The sequence below is a fragment of the Euleptes europaea genome, chromosome 2, assembly GCF_029931775.1.
Source record: "Euleptes europaea isolate rEulEur1 chromosome 2, rEulEur1.hap1, whole genome shotgun sequence".
In the NCBI taxonomy this organism is placed as follows: Eukaryota; Metazoa; Chordata; class Lepidosauria; order Squamata; family Sphaerodactylidae; genus Euleptes; species Euleptes europaea.
In genome coordinates, this window is record NC_079313.1 from 53,070,231 (window position 1) to 53,086,383 (window position 16,153).

Genomic DNA, 16,153 nt, shown 5'->3' on the forward strand with positions numbered 1-16,153 from the left:
TCAGGATTGCACATGGGGAGTCAGAATGTAAAACAAGCAGCTTTACTAAGGTCACTCAGCGAGAGTACAGATGAGTTGAGATTTGAGTCAGAGAATTCCTGCTCTCAGCTCACTCTTTGCCATGGCATCACATCTGCTCAAAATGTATTTGAGACTGGCTTTAATTGAATGTGACCTGCCAGGTCTCGAACCTGCTCGACAGAAGCACTAAGTGTTCTGGAAACTCTTTCCCTTACTGCAGATTTCTGGAGGTGCAGCTGAGTCCACGTAGGGCAGGAAAGGCATTCTACACGTGCTTGTGTTGTTTTAGGCTTGCCAATCTCAAGGTGGGGAGATGAATTCTCCCAGAATTATCACTGATCTCCAGACTACAGAGATCAGTTCGCTTAGAAGAAATTGCAGCTTTGGGGGGTAGAGTGTGTGGCATTACACCCCTGCCGAGGTCCCTCCCCTTCCCAAACTCTGCCCACCCCAGGAACCCCCCCCCAGGAATTTCCCAAGCTGGTATCAGCATCATCTCTTCATCATATTCTAAGGTGGAGGCCTGCTACTGAAAACAGGATTCTAGTTCTCAGGGAAATCCTGGTCCCATAACATACTACTCTGGCCTGTAAGGGACAATGTCTGTGCAGGTATAATTGTCAGTAAATGCAAGACATTTTTTGCTTGTTCTCCCCCAGGTGCCCAGAATTTAAATAAAGACCTCCCAGGTTTGCTGCATTGGCTTGCATTTAGTGCCTCTATTTTGGGATTAACTCAGGTGTTTTTTTTATACACACCCCGCTCATTCTTTCCATCCTGATGTTGCTCACGTCCCCCTTTAAGCATTTCCCATAAAATGGTAGCTGTCCTATCTTTAGTTTATTTTCTCCTGAAAGTGGTAATATAAATGCACTCAGAGTTCAGCGCCAATTTCTGGGTTTTAACGTTACCCCCTTGAACACGGCCAATTTGATTTATAACTTTGAAAAGGAGAGAAAGGGGGAAGGAGGAAGAGTTAGATCTGATCTTTTTGAGGGCAGCTCAACCCGGTGGATCAACAAGCTTCCCTTCTCTAATCCATCCTAGGAAAGGTTTTGAAAACTGGCACCGAAATTAAGCCACACCATTTCTTAGACTGAAAGGCACCTGGGTAGAAATTACTCTGCAGCCTGGAGCGCTGTCCTAAAGCCCCAAACGGATTTTAACTGAGAAACTGCAGAGCTTTCAATGTCCTTCCAAGTGTCAGAATCATGTCAGGATGAGAAGGGGGGGGGCTTCCCACACCCCACGCAAGGCAAACTTTTACCAAAAATGCAGCATTTCCACGGGAATTCAGAAGAGACGTGGAAGAACCCTACCGTTCCTCCTCCTGCCATGACTTCGGGAGGGAACCAGACCTGCTCAAAGGGACACATCGACTGAAGAGCACAATCGAAGGAAAATCTCCCACAGCAGACCTGCACTTTTCTGCTTGACTAAGTTCTCCATGAAAGAACAGAAACAGTTGGCGTTTAAATAAAGGGAAGAGAAACCACTGCGTGCTTTCACAGCCCTCGAGAGTGCAATCGTGGTCTCTGAACGTATTTCTTTATCCGTTTGGGGGGAATCACCGCCAGCACGTCGCCAAACCTCGCTTTCCCAGTTTGGGATTGGCTAAATTTCCTTAAACACACTCCAATGTAAAGCATGCCTTTGGGAAAGGAGCTGCTTCAGGGAAGCGCTCACCATTAACTGGGTCAAGAACAAAGAATTTGAGGGAAACATTTAAAAGGAGCCGGGGGGGGGGAGGACCCATCCTAAATGGAGCGCGTAGCAGAGCTCACTTACCTTTTTCATACATATATATATACATATACAGCCAGCAAAAGACTGCCTTCCTCCCAGCACAGCAGCAGCCACATGCAGAGTTCCAACTAGAACACAGTGTAGCCAATCAGAAACAAGCTGTCGTGGAAGGAGGCATGCCGGGAATCGTAGTCCATAACTCGAAAACAGGCAGCGGGGGAATCTTATGGAGATACCCCCCGCGGAGATCCTGGGTTAGCTGGATGCACGCTTTGAACTGCAATCTTAAACGCCCTCCTGTGGGAATCAGCTCAGTTCAGATCCATGTCAGTGAATCCTAAAGACTCGTGTCTAGGATCGGGGGTTAAAAAGTCAGAACTTGCTTGTGGCTCAACAACACAGTAAGAGCAGAAAGTTGTAAAAGTTTGACGTTGATGTTAAAAAGGGTCGAGGATGGAATGGGGGAAATGAAAACAAACTTTGCGCTGGGTGCAGGCTTCGAGTCATCATTTTAAAACATTTCTCCCAAATCCCTTTAAATTAATTTTTTTTTTCTGCCCTAAAAAGTGGAAACCTGCTGAAGGCTGAGAGGGTGGCTTTTCACCAATATGTATATTTGCAAATATATATATTTACAAAAAAATCCATGCTAAAGACAAAACAATCTGTATCCAACCTGAAGGCAAAAACATTCTTAATGTTGTCTGTAGAACTAGAGCTAACTGGTAGAGTGGAATGAGAAGGTAATGGGGATGTGGCTAAACACAAAAAACAATGATACTTCATTGAGTGGTTTGGGAATCACATGTGGCTCATTGACATGTCACTCGTGGTTCTTCTGAGCCAGAGATGTGAACACCTGGAGGAAAAATGCGGCGGCGGGGTGGGGCGACCACAATGCCCCCCCCCCATTTTTTCAGAGGCCCCTTTTTTAATTTTTCCAATGGAAAAATTGGGAATTTTGGAAAGTACTGAAAAAAACTTCTATGAAATATTTTATCTCTTAGAATGAGTTAAATGCTTTTAAAGACAAGGTGGGCATGCTGTACATACACAGCTCTTAAATTCAAGATGTATTTCTACACCTAGAAGGAAACCTAATCTTCATGAGGGGAGCATGCGGGGCTCTCATTGCTTTTCAGCTGTTGCATACCTTCTATTTTCCTTCTGACATGACTTGTGGTTATGCCAATAAAAGTATTGACATTTGATTTGACTTGTGGTTGCTCTTTTCATCTGTCCCTCAAACCACTGTGACATATATACCCACAAATTGGGTAAAAAGTAGCTTATTGGCCTATCTTGCAAGATGGATAAAAAAAGATTAGCATGAGATGGGTCAGAAACTGCACCAAAGCCTGGGAGGAAAACTGAATGTTTAATTGAAAACATAGCTCTTTTTAACCAGATAACAAAAATTAAGGTACATGTGCTAAGACAGCATAGGGTGCACCTCTGAAGTACAGGGTATATTTGGAATTTTGCCCGTACAAAACTAAGGCATTTCTAACTTTTAAATTCAATACATATGTCAAATATTCCCATGTTTTATGCTAAGTGAGTTATAAATGATGCATTTTATGTTGTTTAAGCAGTAAAATTAGTTTAGGTTTGATAGGATACTATATATTACATATATTTCAATTTCCCCAAAAGTTTCAGTGCCCTCCCTCCGCCCCCCCAAAAAAAAACTTTGAGGAATTTCCCCCCCCCCCCGGTAGCTTTAAAATTTCCAGAAATTTTACATCTTTATCCTGAGCACTGAAGCCCAGTATGGCACCTGCACAATGTTCCAGGAAACTGGACAAGGCTGTTGCCAGATGGGACTTGTGGTTTTGGGGTAATTTCTACCTTGAAACAGCCAATGCTTGGAGGGACAGCAGGACAGGTAAGCTGCGAGTTTCCTTGAGGTGTGGGTCCCATGCCAGGGATGGAACATGGAATAAAGGTCCCATCCTCTCTAAGTAGCCCCACCCTTCTCTGCAGCCTCTGTGCTCTCATCCCAGCACCCAGGCAGCTGCCAGGAGGAGACCAAGTTAGCCATAAAGAAGACAGAGTCAAAACCATTACTACCACCATGGCAGCCACCTGGGAAAAGAGAAAAGAGGCCACAGTGAGGTAGAGGTGGTTTTATTCCCCTTTCTCCATGATCAGCTGCCTCTCCTTAGAGAGCCTTGGCAGACCGACTCTCTTGTCTGACCTGCTGTGCCTCATACTGAGAAGAAAGCAAAAAGGCATAGAAAGAAACCTTTCCCTTCGCGCCAGATACATCAAGGTTGGCTAAGATTAATCAGGGGTGGAAAGAGACAACCCCTCAAGTTCACAGGCACTCTGGTAATTAAAATGCTTTGAATGTTATGTTTAATATTAATAGCTATATTATTGTGCGTGCATTTTGGGCTGCTAACAGAGCATACAATACCCGCATGGCTCTTTTGGTTGATGGGAATTGCAAATGTGGTTCTCTGTGATGAGCCACGGAATACCACTAATGTAGAACAGTCAAGGTTGCCAGCTCTGGGTTTGGGAATATCTGGAGATTTTAGGGATGGAGACTGAGGAAGGTGGGCTTTGGGGAGGGGATTTCAATGGAGTATAATGCCATAGAATCCACCTTCCAAAGTGGCCATTTTCTCCAGGTGAACTGATCTCAGTCACCTGGAGATAATTTGTGATAGCGGGAGATCTCCAGTCACCACCTGGAGGCTGGGAACCCTAAAAACAGTGGAGCTGCTAAACCATGGGTTAAAGGAAGACAAACCATTCGACTATCCCTAGGGTTGCCAGCTCTGGGTTGGAAAATACCTGGAGATTTTCAGGGCGGAGCCTGAGGAGGGTGGGGTTTAGGGAGGGACTTCAATAGGGTATAATGCCAAAGAATCCACCTTCCAAAGTGGCCATTTTCTCCAGCTGAACTGATCTCTATCTCCTGGAGATAAACTGTAGTCCCAGGAGATCTCCAGTACTATCTGGAGATTGGCAAAGCTAACTATCCCCTTCCATGCCTCAGAACGGAAGCAGTGACAAAAATCCCTCCAATCTGCTCACATTTTCTTCACAAATCCCCCCTGTCTCTTAATTATTGAAGGAATTTGTTGTTTACCTTCTTCCACAGATTTCAGACTTCTGCTGCTCGCCAATATGCCTGTGAATTACTGCCACCACTCTATTCAGGCAGGCTTCTGTACAGCTATAGTCCAGTTCAAAATTGCTTTTCCTAAAGCAGCCAACAGGAGTCCTATTTATTTGTTTAACACATTTCTGCCCTATTCTCTGCCCCAATAGAGCTCCTAACAAGAAAACAGTAGTTAAAAGCTACATAAATGATACCCAAACCAAACACAGAAAAACTGAAACAAATCAGCAATCAAGGATCTTAGTGGGATCAGACTGAGAAGAAACCACATATTCACACACACACACTTTCCTTTTTCCTTAGTGGCTGAGCATAGAAAGGCAAAAATGCAACAGGCCTGGGGTGTTATCACCCTGATCCTGGCTGAATTAACTACCATGGCTAATAGACATTGATAGACCTATCCTTCACTAATTTGTCTGAGCTTTTCATCAGCAAACAACAACCCCGAAGTTATCAACCATCACTAAAACCTGTAGTGTACGCAACTATTATTTCTCAGTGGTAGAGCACATTGCTAATTTGCATGTGTATTCTACCCACATTTTCCCTCCGACAACAAAAATATCAAGCTAGAAAAAAAGTGGGTGGTAATGAAATATGGATCAGAGGATTATCATAGTTATTTGGTGTTCAGTGTGAGGCCTCTGGATCTAAAGAGCTGCTTTATGCATGGAACTTGTATGCTCTTCGTAAGGCTTCTGTGCTCTCTGCCCAGTGCCCCCCATACAACTGCAACCCCTCAAGCCCTTGCCATGACAAGCTGATTCAGAAAATCAGTGGAACTTCTGGAGCAATTTCTCACATAGGACTGTAAAAAAAAAAAAAAAAAAAAAAGCAGTGAATTGAAAGGGTGGGGCTTTTGTGCTGTCAAGTCACAGCCAATTTATGGCCACCTCATAGGGTTTTCAAGGCAAGAGACATTCAGAGGTGGTTTGCTGTTACCTGCCCTTTGCATAGCCACGTTGGGATTCCTTGGTGGTCTCCCATTCAAATTCTGACCACAGCCAATCCTGTTTAGCTGTCGACATCTGATGAGATCAGGCTAGCTTGGGCTATCCAGGTCACAGTGTTAGCCTTTCTTTTGTAAATACTTCATAACTGTTGAAGTTATAGCACTCCCATCAAATCATTACCTGCAATCAGAAACACAGGGGCCACTGGACCTCCTGCCTGGCACCTTTGCCAGAAGTGGACCTATCTGACATCACTCTGGAAAAGAGTAAAGAACAACATATGAGGCACAGAAAATCCACAGGGAGACAGGCCTTGCATCAAAACACCAATGTTTCCTAACAGCCACAAGATGGAACTGCAGGCCTGGGCTCATTTCATTTATCAAATTTCAGAGTATGACTATTAAGCACAACAAGACATGGCAGAGTTTAAGTACAAATCCTGGAAAAGATGCTAAGTGTAACAAAGAGTTTCAAGGCCAGGCTCCAGTCTAAAGCAGAATTACTGAGAATTCTATGCTGAATGTGACAAATGTCAATAGAATAATATTTTGGACTAGATTTTCCAATCAAGGCCACAGTCTTATGCACACATTCCGGAAGAGTCTAGCCTCTGATGCAAAGGCTGAAGGTAAAAGGGAAGGAACTTTAAAATGTTGATTTCAGTAGTATTTAAATTAGATGTACATCTAGGCAAATGGGTACAGGATAGCAGAATCTGGGACAATGGCTGAGTTCAGATTTTATGGCAAGGATATTCAACTGGCAGCATAAACTGCATGTAACCTGTGAAGCAATATGATCACAATGCTTTGATACAGATCCCAAATTGTAATTAAACAGGTTGAAAATATTGCCCATGAGGAAAAGCATGTGGTGGTAGAAAGTGTGTCATATCACAGCCCACTTATTTCAACCCCATAGGGTTTTCAAGGTAAGAAACATTCAGAGGTGGCTTGCCATAACCTGTCTCCGCGTCGCAACCCTGGACTTCCTTTGAGGTCTCCCTTCCAACTCCTAGCCAGGGCCAACCCTACTTAGTTGCATGAGCTCTAACAAGATCAGGCTAGACTGGGACATCCAGGTGAGAACAAATGTAGTGCTACCCTTTCTTCTTATATAGATTGTTTTTCTAATATCAGAACTCATGTGTGAAACCTTGATGTCTGTGTTTTACGCTGAGTTGCCTCCTTGTAGCCTGGCATGATATAGATGGTCCAGTCCATCATAGGAACAAAGTGAGGACACCAAAAAAGGCATGCTGAAGCTGAAGTGAGGGGGATTCGGGAAGACAAAAGGAAGTACTTCACACAACATGTAGTTAATTTGTGGGATTTGCTGCCACAGCATGTGGTGATAGCCATCGACTTGGAAGGCTTTTAAAGAGGAGTGGACAAATTCATGGAGGACAGGGCTAAAAGTAGCTACTAATCATGGTGGATATCTATGCCCTCCAGTACCGGAGGCAGTGTGCTTCTTTATATCAATTGCTGGGGAACATGGGTGGGAGGATCCTGGTGCAATCATCCTGTTTGTGGGCTTCCTAGAGGAAGTTGGTTGGCCACGGTATGAACAGAATGCTGTACTTGATGAGCCTTTTGTCTGATCCAGCATGGCTCTTCGTGTTCAAGTGCTCAAACCCCTATGGTCATCTGTGTCATTTGTCAGTTCCCTCTTCCACTGCAGATCCCTCCTCACTCCCCTAGTTGCTGAGGGAGTCAGAGACAAACTTGATGTGACAGCATCTTCATGGGTACCACAAGATGCCGTCACCATTTTAAAGTGACTTTTAAATGCCACAACAGCCTGGATTGGGCCCACAACATGGCACTGTTGTTCTCCCCAACCTTTTTAAGCGCTGGAACTGGGAACAATGAAGGTATTTGGGGGCAGTGAAGGCATTTTGGCACTTAATAAGGCATGTGGTGGTGGTGGGGAGATAAGCACCCCGATCAGGATTGGGCCCTCAGGGCATTTTGAAATCACTTTAAACTTGTGACAGTGCCCTCGTCATAGGCACAAAGACACCTTTGCCTCTAGTTTTGACCCTCACTGTAATCAGAATAGGGAAGATGACTAGTGCATTCTGTCCCACCCTTAGCCACATCTAGATAGAATAATACAATCATAGAGTTGGAAGGGGCCATACAGGCCATCTGGTCCAATCCTCTGCTCCATGCAGGATCAGCCTAAAGCATCCCTGGCAAGTGTTCATCTAGCCCTGCTTGGAGACTGTCAGTGAGGGGGAGCTCACCATCTCCCTAGGCAGCCTATTCCAGTGATGAACCACTCTTACCGTAAAATTTTCCCCCTAATATCCAGCCAGTACCTCTCCGCCCATAATGTAAATATAATTGTGAGTCCTGTCCTCTGCGGCCAACAGGAACAGCTCCCTGGCTTCGTCTAAGTGACTGTCCTTCAAATACTTAAAGAGAGCAATCATGTCTCCCTTCAACCTCCTCCAGACTGAACATTCTGAAGTCCCTCAGTCTTTCCTTGTAGAGCTTGGTCTCCAGGCTCCGTCGCTCTCCTCTGCAACCGCTCCATTTTGACACATCCTTTTTGAAGTGAACTGCACATCGTACTCCAGAACTGCACACAGTACTCCAGGTGTGGTCTGACCCATGCAGTGTACAGCAGGACTATGATATCTTGCATTGTGAATGTTATGCCTCTGTTGATTCACCCAAAGACCGTGTTAGCCTTTTTTTGCCATTGCATCACACTGACTGTTCATATTCAGCTTACAGTCCACCTGTATCCCAAGAACTTGTTCACACACCCTGCTACCCAGACGTTTATCCAGTATGCGTGTTTCTCATTTTTGTTACCCAGATGTAGAACTCTGCATTTATCCTTGTTGAATTGCATCTTGTTCACATCTGCCCACTTTTCCAGTGTGTTCAGATCTTGTTGAATTCTATATCTGCCGTGTGTTCGCTACTCATCCCAATTTGGAGTCATCTGCAAATTTAATTAGTAGTCCCTCCACCTCCTCATGCAGATCATTTATAAAAATATTGAAAAGTACAGGGCCTATAACCAAGCCCTGTGGCACCCCACTGGACACCTCCCTCCAATCAGATGAAATGCAACTCTTTGGGTGTGGTTCTCCAACCAGTTCCCTATCCACCTTACTATTCTGGAGTCCTGTATGCAGTTCTCCAGTTTACCCATCAGAACATCACAGGGAACCTTGTCAAAAACGTCAGTGGTGTCCCCACAATCCAGTAAGCCTGTTGCTCAATCAAAGAAGGAAACTAGGTTGGTCTGGCAGGACCTGTTGGGGACAAATTTGTGCTTACTTTTCTGGATCACCAAGTTGTCCTTCAGATGCTCACAGATTAACCCCTTTTAAATCTGCTCCAGTATCTTCCCTGGGACAGAGGTCAGTCTGACTGGCCTATAGTTTCATGGGCCATTCCTCCTCCTCCTCCTTTTTTTTTTTTAAAGATTGGGATAACATTCGCCCTCCTCCTGTCTTGTGGCACATCTCCCGTCCTCCAAGGAGTCTTGAAGACAATGGATAAAGGCTCTGCAAGCTCTCTAGAAAGTTATTTGAACACTCTCGGATACATACGATCTGGTCTCGAGAGATTTGTACTCATCGAATGCAGCCAGGTGCTTCTGGAACAGCAGTCTCTGACTTCAGGGCACCCCCCCCCCACAAACACACAATATACCTCTCTGGGAGGGGGTGCAATCTCTCTATGTTGGAAGTAGAAGAGATTCAGAAAGTAAGCTAGTGTAAGTCTCTGATACATGGTACATGTACACTTAACAGGCTCAGGAGTTACAATTGAAAGGGTATTAAATCCATTAAAGCCTTCTAACTGCAATGTAAACCCCCCCCCCCAATCTTGTGGTATCTTGAAGACTAATACATTTATTGCAGCATGAGACTTCATGAGCTATAGCCCACCCTTTCAGCTGCATGAAGTGTTACATTGTTGGCAGTGTACAAACAGAAGGGCTTAATCTAGATTAGGTCTGAATTTGGGTTTCTCACATCCAAATCCAATCCACTAAACTAAGCACAGACCAGTCTCTGCACTACTTAGTTACATAACCACTAACGGCTTTTCTCTGTCCCAGCATTCATTTTTGTGTTTCTCTCTCTCTCTCGAGAACTAGTGACATTTCAGAAAGCACAAGTATGGGTTATCCATCATAGAGCTTGTGTTCTTTAAGGGGAAGCAGTCCTGTATAAAATATGCATTGCAGCAGGATGGCACCTGAATAATTCCTGCAGAAGTATTTATTTGCCTTTGTTAACGTAAAAGCAGAACTCTGGAATTAGGAGCAAAAATATCATGCCAATAAACTTAAATGCTGTACTCAAAACAATTTATGCTAACAGTACAGATTTAACCTGTCTGACAGTATTGTAGAAAAGGCTGAATTCTGATATGCGCTACATAAAGCCCATCTCTTCATTCATGGGTACAATCACAGCACCAGTATGTGAAGGTGAAATATGGAGTAGTAATATGGAAATAACACCAACAAGACAATTGCATCCCAAGAAAACGTCCATAACTTTAAAAGGATGTTGAGGGGTTATAATGGTCTTTCAGAGGATTGTCAGGTACAATGGAAGGAGAAGGCAGAACAAGAGCTAGCAGTAGGAACTATACATGAACACAGAAAAGAATGCATCAAGGAAAACTAGTAAGCACAAGCTATGAAAACAGGTGGTAGATTTTCCTTCCAACATTCAGGCAAAAAGCATGTAAAACAACATAATTCATGTTACAGAGCAGACAAAAAAAGTAAACTGCTTCATTTGTGTCTACTCTTAGCTGACAGCCAGGATGGTACAGGAATAGGCAGTCCTTGATCTTCTGTGGTCCAAGCCATTGCATTGTGTTGGAAAGCAAATTAGTCACTATTGGAGGTCTCCTAATATGAGCAAGATATGCTTTCTGTAATGCACACTAGCAAGCAATTTTAGCAAAAGTTGAAGCATTTTTTATTTACTTTATTGACTTCCTTTCTCTCAGACTCAAGGCGGTTTCCATAGTGTAAAACAATGTAACCAAATAGCACGAGAGATCTCAGAAGCAATGTGACAGAACTAAGATTATAAAAATGAGAAACAATGCAAAAAGAAGTCATATCAGAAGTCATATGCCGACTTTCTCTAAGGAAGAATCAAACTGGCTTACAATCCCTCCGCCTCCCCACAACAGACACCCTGTGAGGTAGGTGGAGCTGAGTGTGACTAGCCCAAGGTCACCCAGCTGTCTGCATGTGTAGGAGTGGAGAAACCAACCTGGTTCACCAGATTAGCATCCACTGCTCATGTGGAGGAGTCGGAATCAAACTCAGTTCTCCAGATCAGAGTCCACCGCTCCAGAGTCCATAAAACCTAAGCATTTTTGATGGAGCTTAGCTGGGGAGTCATCCTGTAGGTAAGATGAAGTGATTGCAGAATGGGTGTAATAGGCATACTCTACCTAGCTCCTGATAGTAACCAAGCAGTGGCATGCTGGAATTTCTGAGTTGACTTCAAGGGTACAGTGTGTTACAATAGTCTAGTCTTGAGGTCACAGAGGCCAGATCGGCCGAGTCAAGGTAGGGAGCCATCTTCTGGGCTAAATGAAAATGGAAGAAAGTGTTTTTGGAGATGCATTACCTTGTTTCTCCAGCAGAATCACAACAATTGACAATGCCCTCTCTGTGAAAATACGTTGAACCCCAACTCCCAATTTGACTGTTAAGCTAGTGGTGAAGTTGCCATTTATAAAACAAAACAATTTTATATGCATACTTCCACACTTCAGTCAACTTCCTAAGCAGTTAAAACTATTTTTTATACACTCCATCACAATATTTTTTTTAAAGGGTGGTGGCTGCTCTAACTGAATGGAATGGGGAACCTACACCCCTCTAAGAGAATTGTGCTCATCTGAAAATAACCTCCTAGTGGTCCTTGGCCCAAGAAATATCTGCCTGTCCTGGTGGAACTCTGTTGAGTGAGACCTGGGCCCTGAGGGACCTAGCTCAGTTCTGCAGGGCCTGTAAGACAGAGATATTCCACCCGGCCTATAGTTGAGGACAGTGACGATTTACATCAGCTGGTCTCCATTCTTTCCTCTCCTTCCCTTTTTTCCTTCATCTTTCTTCCCTCCCTCTCCTCTTCCTTGTTTCCCACCTTTTCCCCTCCTTTATGGTTCTTCTCTAGTTCTTTTGATGGACCCAAATTAGACCTCACGCTTCCTGTTATCCCCTCCAGGACCAGTCTCTCTCCCTGATTAAGAATGTTTCCCTCACTTAACCTGCTTAAATCAAAATGAGGAACCACTTATAGGGCGGCATTTTTAACCTCAGTTTTTAAGCGTAATTATTGTTGATATCAACCAAATTTCATCTATCCATCCATCCATCCCTGGATGGCCCAGGCTAGCCTGATCTCGTCAGATCTCAGAAGCTAAGCAGGGTCAGCCCTGGTTAGTACTTGGATGGGAGACCACCAAAGAATACCAGGGTTGCTGTGCAGAGGAAGGCACTGGCAAACCACCTCTGTTAGTCTCTTGCCATGAAAACCCCCAAAAAGGGGTCACCATAAGTCGGCTGCGACTTGATGGCCCTTTACACACACACACACAAAATCTATCTATCGTTGATGTTTTAACAAATGTAAATTATATCGTTGTTAGTCGCCCTGAGTCTGGCCTTGGCCAGGAAAGGACGGGGTAGAAATAAAATAAAAATTAATACTTCAACGTTTTTTCACATGGAATCCAAACCCACAGTATTACTATAAAGCAACTTTCACACTGCTGGTGAAACTGGGAGTCAGGCCTAAATAAAACTGTTATAGGCTATGTGAAACTTACTCTTCAAAACCTTCCAACAATAGCATACAGCATTGAGAGTTGGACTCCAAAGATATGTAACTGGAACTCTACTTGAAGACATATCCCCTCCCTCCCCCCACCCACCCTCCGCCTTGAGCTTCCTGAAATACTGCTCTTGCAGGTTGGGAGACTCTCAGGAAGAATGTGGGATATGGGAGTCTGAAACAATGGAAGGAATTGACAAAGCAGACACATACATACACACACTACCACCCCTGGTGAATGCAGCTGCCTTTCCACTTGCAGCAGGAATTTCTCAATCCCACCTTCAGCATGTACTCTGGGCAGAACGCATGAGATATCATAGCTTATAAAGAAGCAGCACAGCCTTTATGCAGTGTTGAATATTATTTAATTTGCACTTTTGTATATAAACTTTTACTGTATTGAATACTATTGTAAGCAAACTAATTATCTATAAAGAAATCAGAAAAATACTTAAAAGGGTTTAAAAACAAGGGTTTTAATGAAGCTGACAAGAAAATAAAAGAAGCAATTTACTTAATGAGATACAATTCTTTATGTTGAAAATGAGAGTTACATACAACTAGAGTACAGTTAAAAGATACCACACAGTCCAACACTTAATTCCTCAATTGTGTAAAATCAAGAAGTCTCTACTGTCAAATATACAGTATTTCATATGGTGGAAAGGAATTTTAAATTTAAATACAGGCATCATGATATTCTTGTGGCTTTTATATATTTACGGTAGGGCCATTTAACACACTGCCAAAATTGTACTCCAATGTGATGTGAATGACACCTCCTTGTCTATTGCCAAACTCCTTTTATTTCCAGTCTAGTACTCCATTTTAAGATTACCTTGATTTTCACCTTCCATTTAACACATTTTAATAGTTAAGTACAGCATTATAAAGAATTAAGAGGGTATTTCAAAAATGTCCATCCAGAGTTGAAATCTCAGACATGCTGGAATTCGTTCCTTGCATCTCTTAATGGATATCCAGAATGAAGTCTCACAACCTTTTTGTTTTAAATACACACGCACACACAAGATAAAACATCTTGTATGTTATCAGATCAAAGTAATGGCTGAAAGTCATAATAGAATCAAAACAATGATCTCCAGCATTTATTAAAATCTTTTCAAGTCCATAAACAAAGCTATGTAGAATTTATCGTATACAGCTAGCATACAACAGCATGTCCTCAGTCTAAATGAAATACAAAAGATTTAACATTTTTCATACAAATAATTTCTTTAATTTTATTAATGTGACAGTATATTTATTACATAAAATTTGCTACTGCAAAGTATCGAATGCTTGTTTTGCACATTACGTAGACCAGGGTGGGCAAAAATGGCAAACAGACTTCTAAGGAGGGTGTTGTGCAAAACTGCCTGACAACTTAAAAAGACACACAAGAATGTTCTCTGGTACATCTCATTTCAGGCTGTAAAATGTCTACAGAGGTTCTTTTAAAGGAGTGTCATAGAGAATAAAAGGAAGCAATGCCAGTAGTCTTATCTGCATCAGCCTTCTACAGAACACCCATGACTACATACCAGTCTAGATCAGTTTTAATAAAAAGACGTCATTCTTGTATACAGGTAAATTGATCATAAAACATAAGCCTAGTTCGTTTTAAGCCATACTAATGTGCCATCCTAAGTCTGGCCACTGAGTTACCAGAAACTGAGTGCTCAACTAAAAAGTTTTAAAAGCACAAGATTGTGTACTGAGCCATTGATTGTTAACAAACACTGAAATAAGTGTGTGTAAAAGTGCTGGATGCTAGCACATGGCAGCAATACCCTTTTAAGTCAGTTGGTGAGATCATAACAAAGCTTAACTCAACCCAAATGAGTCTCTGCGTGACCGTACATTCCATTTCACTGAAAGAAAGAAATGAAGACACCACATCACCGATGGTGGCAGCTTTGAACTTTGTCTCTCCCCTTCCATGCAAACGAAGTGCTGCAATTAGGAACCATGATTGGAGCAGCACTCCATCCTCAATTTACTAATATAGTATACCAGAATAAAAACTTGGCATTTACTTCTTTTACTCTTCATAGTTAACAGAAATACCAGGTTTATCTAGCAACACATTGATATTTTAATACTAAATTTTCCATTTGCTACACCATTTATTCTCATAGCTAAAGAGGTTTAAAAAAAGAAAATATGTTTTCCCCCCTCAATAAAAAAGGGTTGAAATGTGAAATATTTCAGGAGCCCCAACATTGAACTTAAAAAAAAAAAAAAAAAAAAACAGTCCTAGTTTGACAATACTGACCAAACCTTGTGTTTCAGGTTCTAGGGTGATAAAAAGCCATTTAGATAGCTACTTATTGAAATGACGGTAAATTAAGCATGATTAAATATGGTCCAAAGCCCAGGCTGGATGGGATTGCTCCTGCTTATTGAGATGGTGCTTCCCATGGCACAGTATGCTTGTGGCATATCTACCTACTGCCCAGGGAGGGAAAAAGCAGTATGAGGCAGGGAGAAGGACTGCCAGCATGTAGAAAACCAAGGCACGGGATCTATCTATGTACCTTACACAAGCTGTCCAATTTCGATACTAACTAAGTTTGGTCAGTCTCCAGGAAGATGTGTTTAAGTCATTTAGCATACACTCATATGGCAATAAATGCTACCTTCAAAACCGCTAATGATCGGCTAGATTTAGTCCAAGCTACTAAAAAAAAATACAAACTTATGAACTGTAGCCTCAGACATTTGACAGACACAGAAGGATTAGCTGGCACAGACTAGAAGCGACACTTATCTTTTACTTCGGTCTAAGTCACGCTATCCAGAATACCTTCAGTATCATTTGCACAAATACACTGTTCAAAATAAAATGGAGCATTCTTGGGTAAAAAGCTACTTCATTTTAAAAGAGGACAGGAGAGAGAAATCAACAATACACAGAAACCAAAAGGAAATTACAGAAACCAAAAGGGTAAGTAGGAAAAGTGGTCTATAATCTGTGTTATAGCACAAAACGTGCTTGCTTAATTGTGCCTAGTTATAAGGGTTGGTGCAAACTGCACACATGGAAGATGGCAATAAAGACCTCAGTCAGCTTTGTGGAATGAAGTAACTAGGTAATTGTTTTGACATATGATGGTCTCAGCTCCACCTCATGAGTTAACAGAGTACAAAGATCCCAATATGAGCCCTGATGTCCTGTTATCCTCCAGCAAGTACTAAAAGTCAGCAAATTCCTTTGCACACTTCTCTGTTAGAGACACACGAATATCTTCTTCCTCATAGTCATCAAAGTTGCTGGTATCTCCAGGGCCTCTACACTTTGGTATGAATGGAGCTTCCACCTACATGTGAAACATAAACATGAAAATTTTAAGTGCCAAACCAAAACAATTAGCCAGAATACAAACTTTTAACAAAAGGTTTCTGACAGGGAAGCTACTATAACAAAAAGTTTGAGACCAC

At 42.5% G+C, this 16,153-nt stretch overlaps 2 protein-coding genes across 4 annotated transcripts in view; both read right to left on the reverse strand.

The window, feature by feature from the left end:
- SAMD13 (sterile alpha motif domain containing 13) overlaps positions 1 to 1,867 on the reverse strand; it is a 55,526-nt gene extending 53,659 nt beyond the window's left edge. Inside the window, exon 1 of the mRNA XM_056845118.1 lies at positions 1,810 to 1,867. Within this exon, the coding sequence (XP_056701096.1) occupies positions 1,810 to 1,834 (25 nt within the window). The 5' untranslated portion in view covers positions 1,835 to 1,867. The remainder of the gene's footprint in view (positions 1 to 1,809) is intronic.
- Positions 1,868 to 14,960: 13,093 nt separating this feature from the next.
- The window catches only part of PRKACB (protein kinase cAMP-activated catalytic subunit beta), a 95,280-nt gene continuing 94,087 nt past the window's right edge, over positions 14,961 to 16,153 (reverse strand). For all 3 annotated transcript variants that reach the window (XM_056867433.1, XM_056867432.1, XM_056867434.1), the window contains exon 10: positions 14,961 to 16,032. In XM_056867433.1, coding sequence (XP_056723411.1) covers positions 15,907 to 16,032 — 126 coding nt within the window. In that variant the 3' untranslated portion in view covers positions 14,961 to 15,906. The remainder of the gene's footprint in view (positions 16,033 to 16,153) is intronic.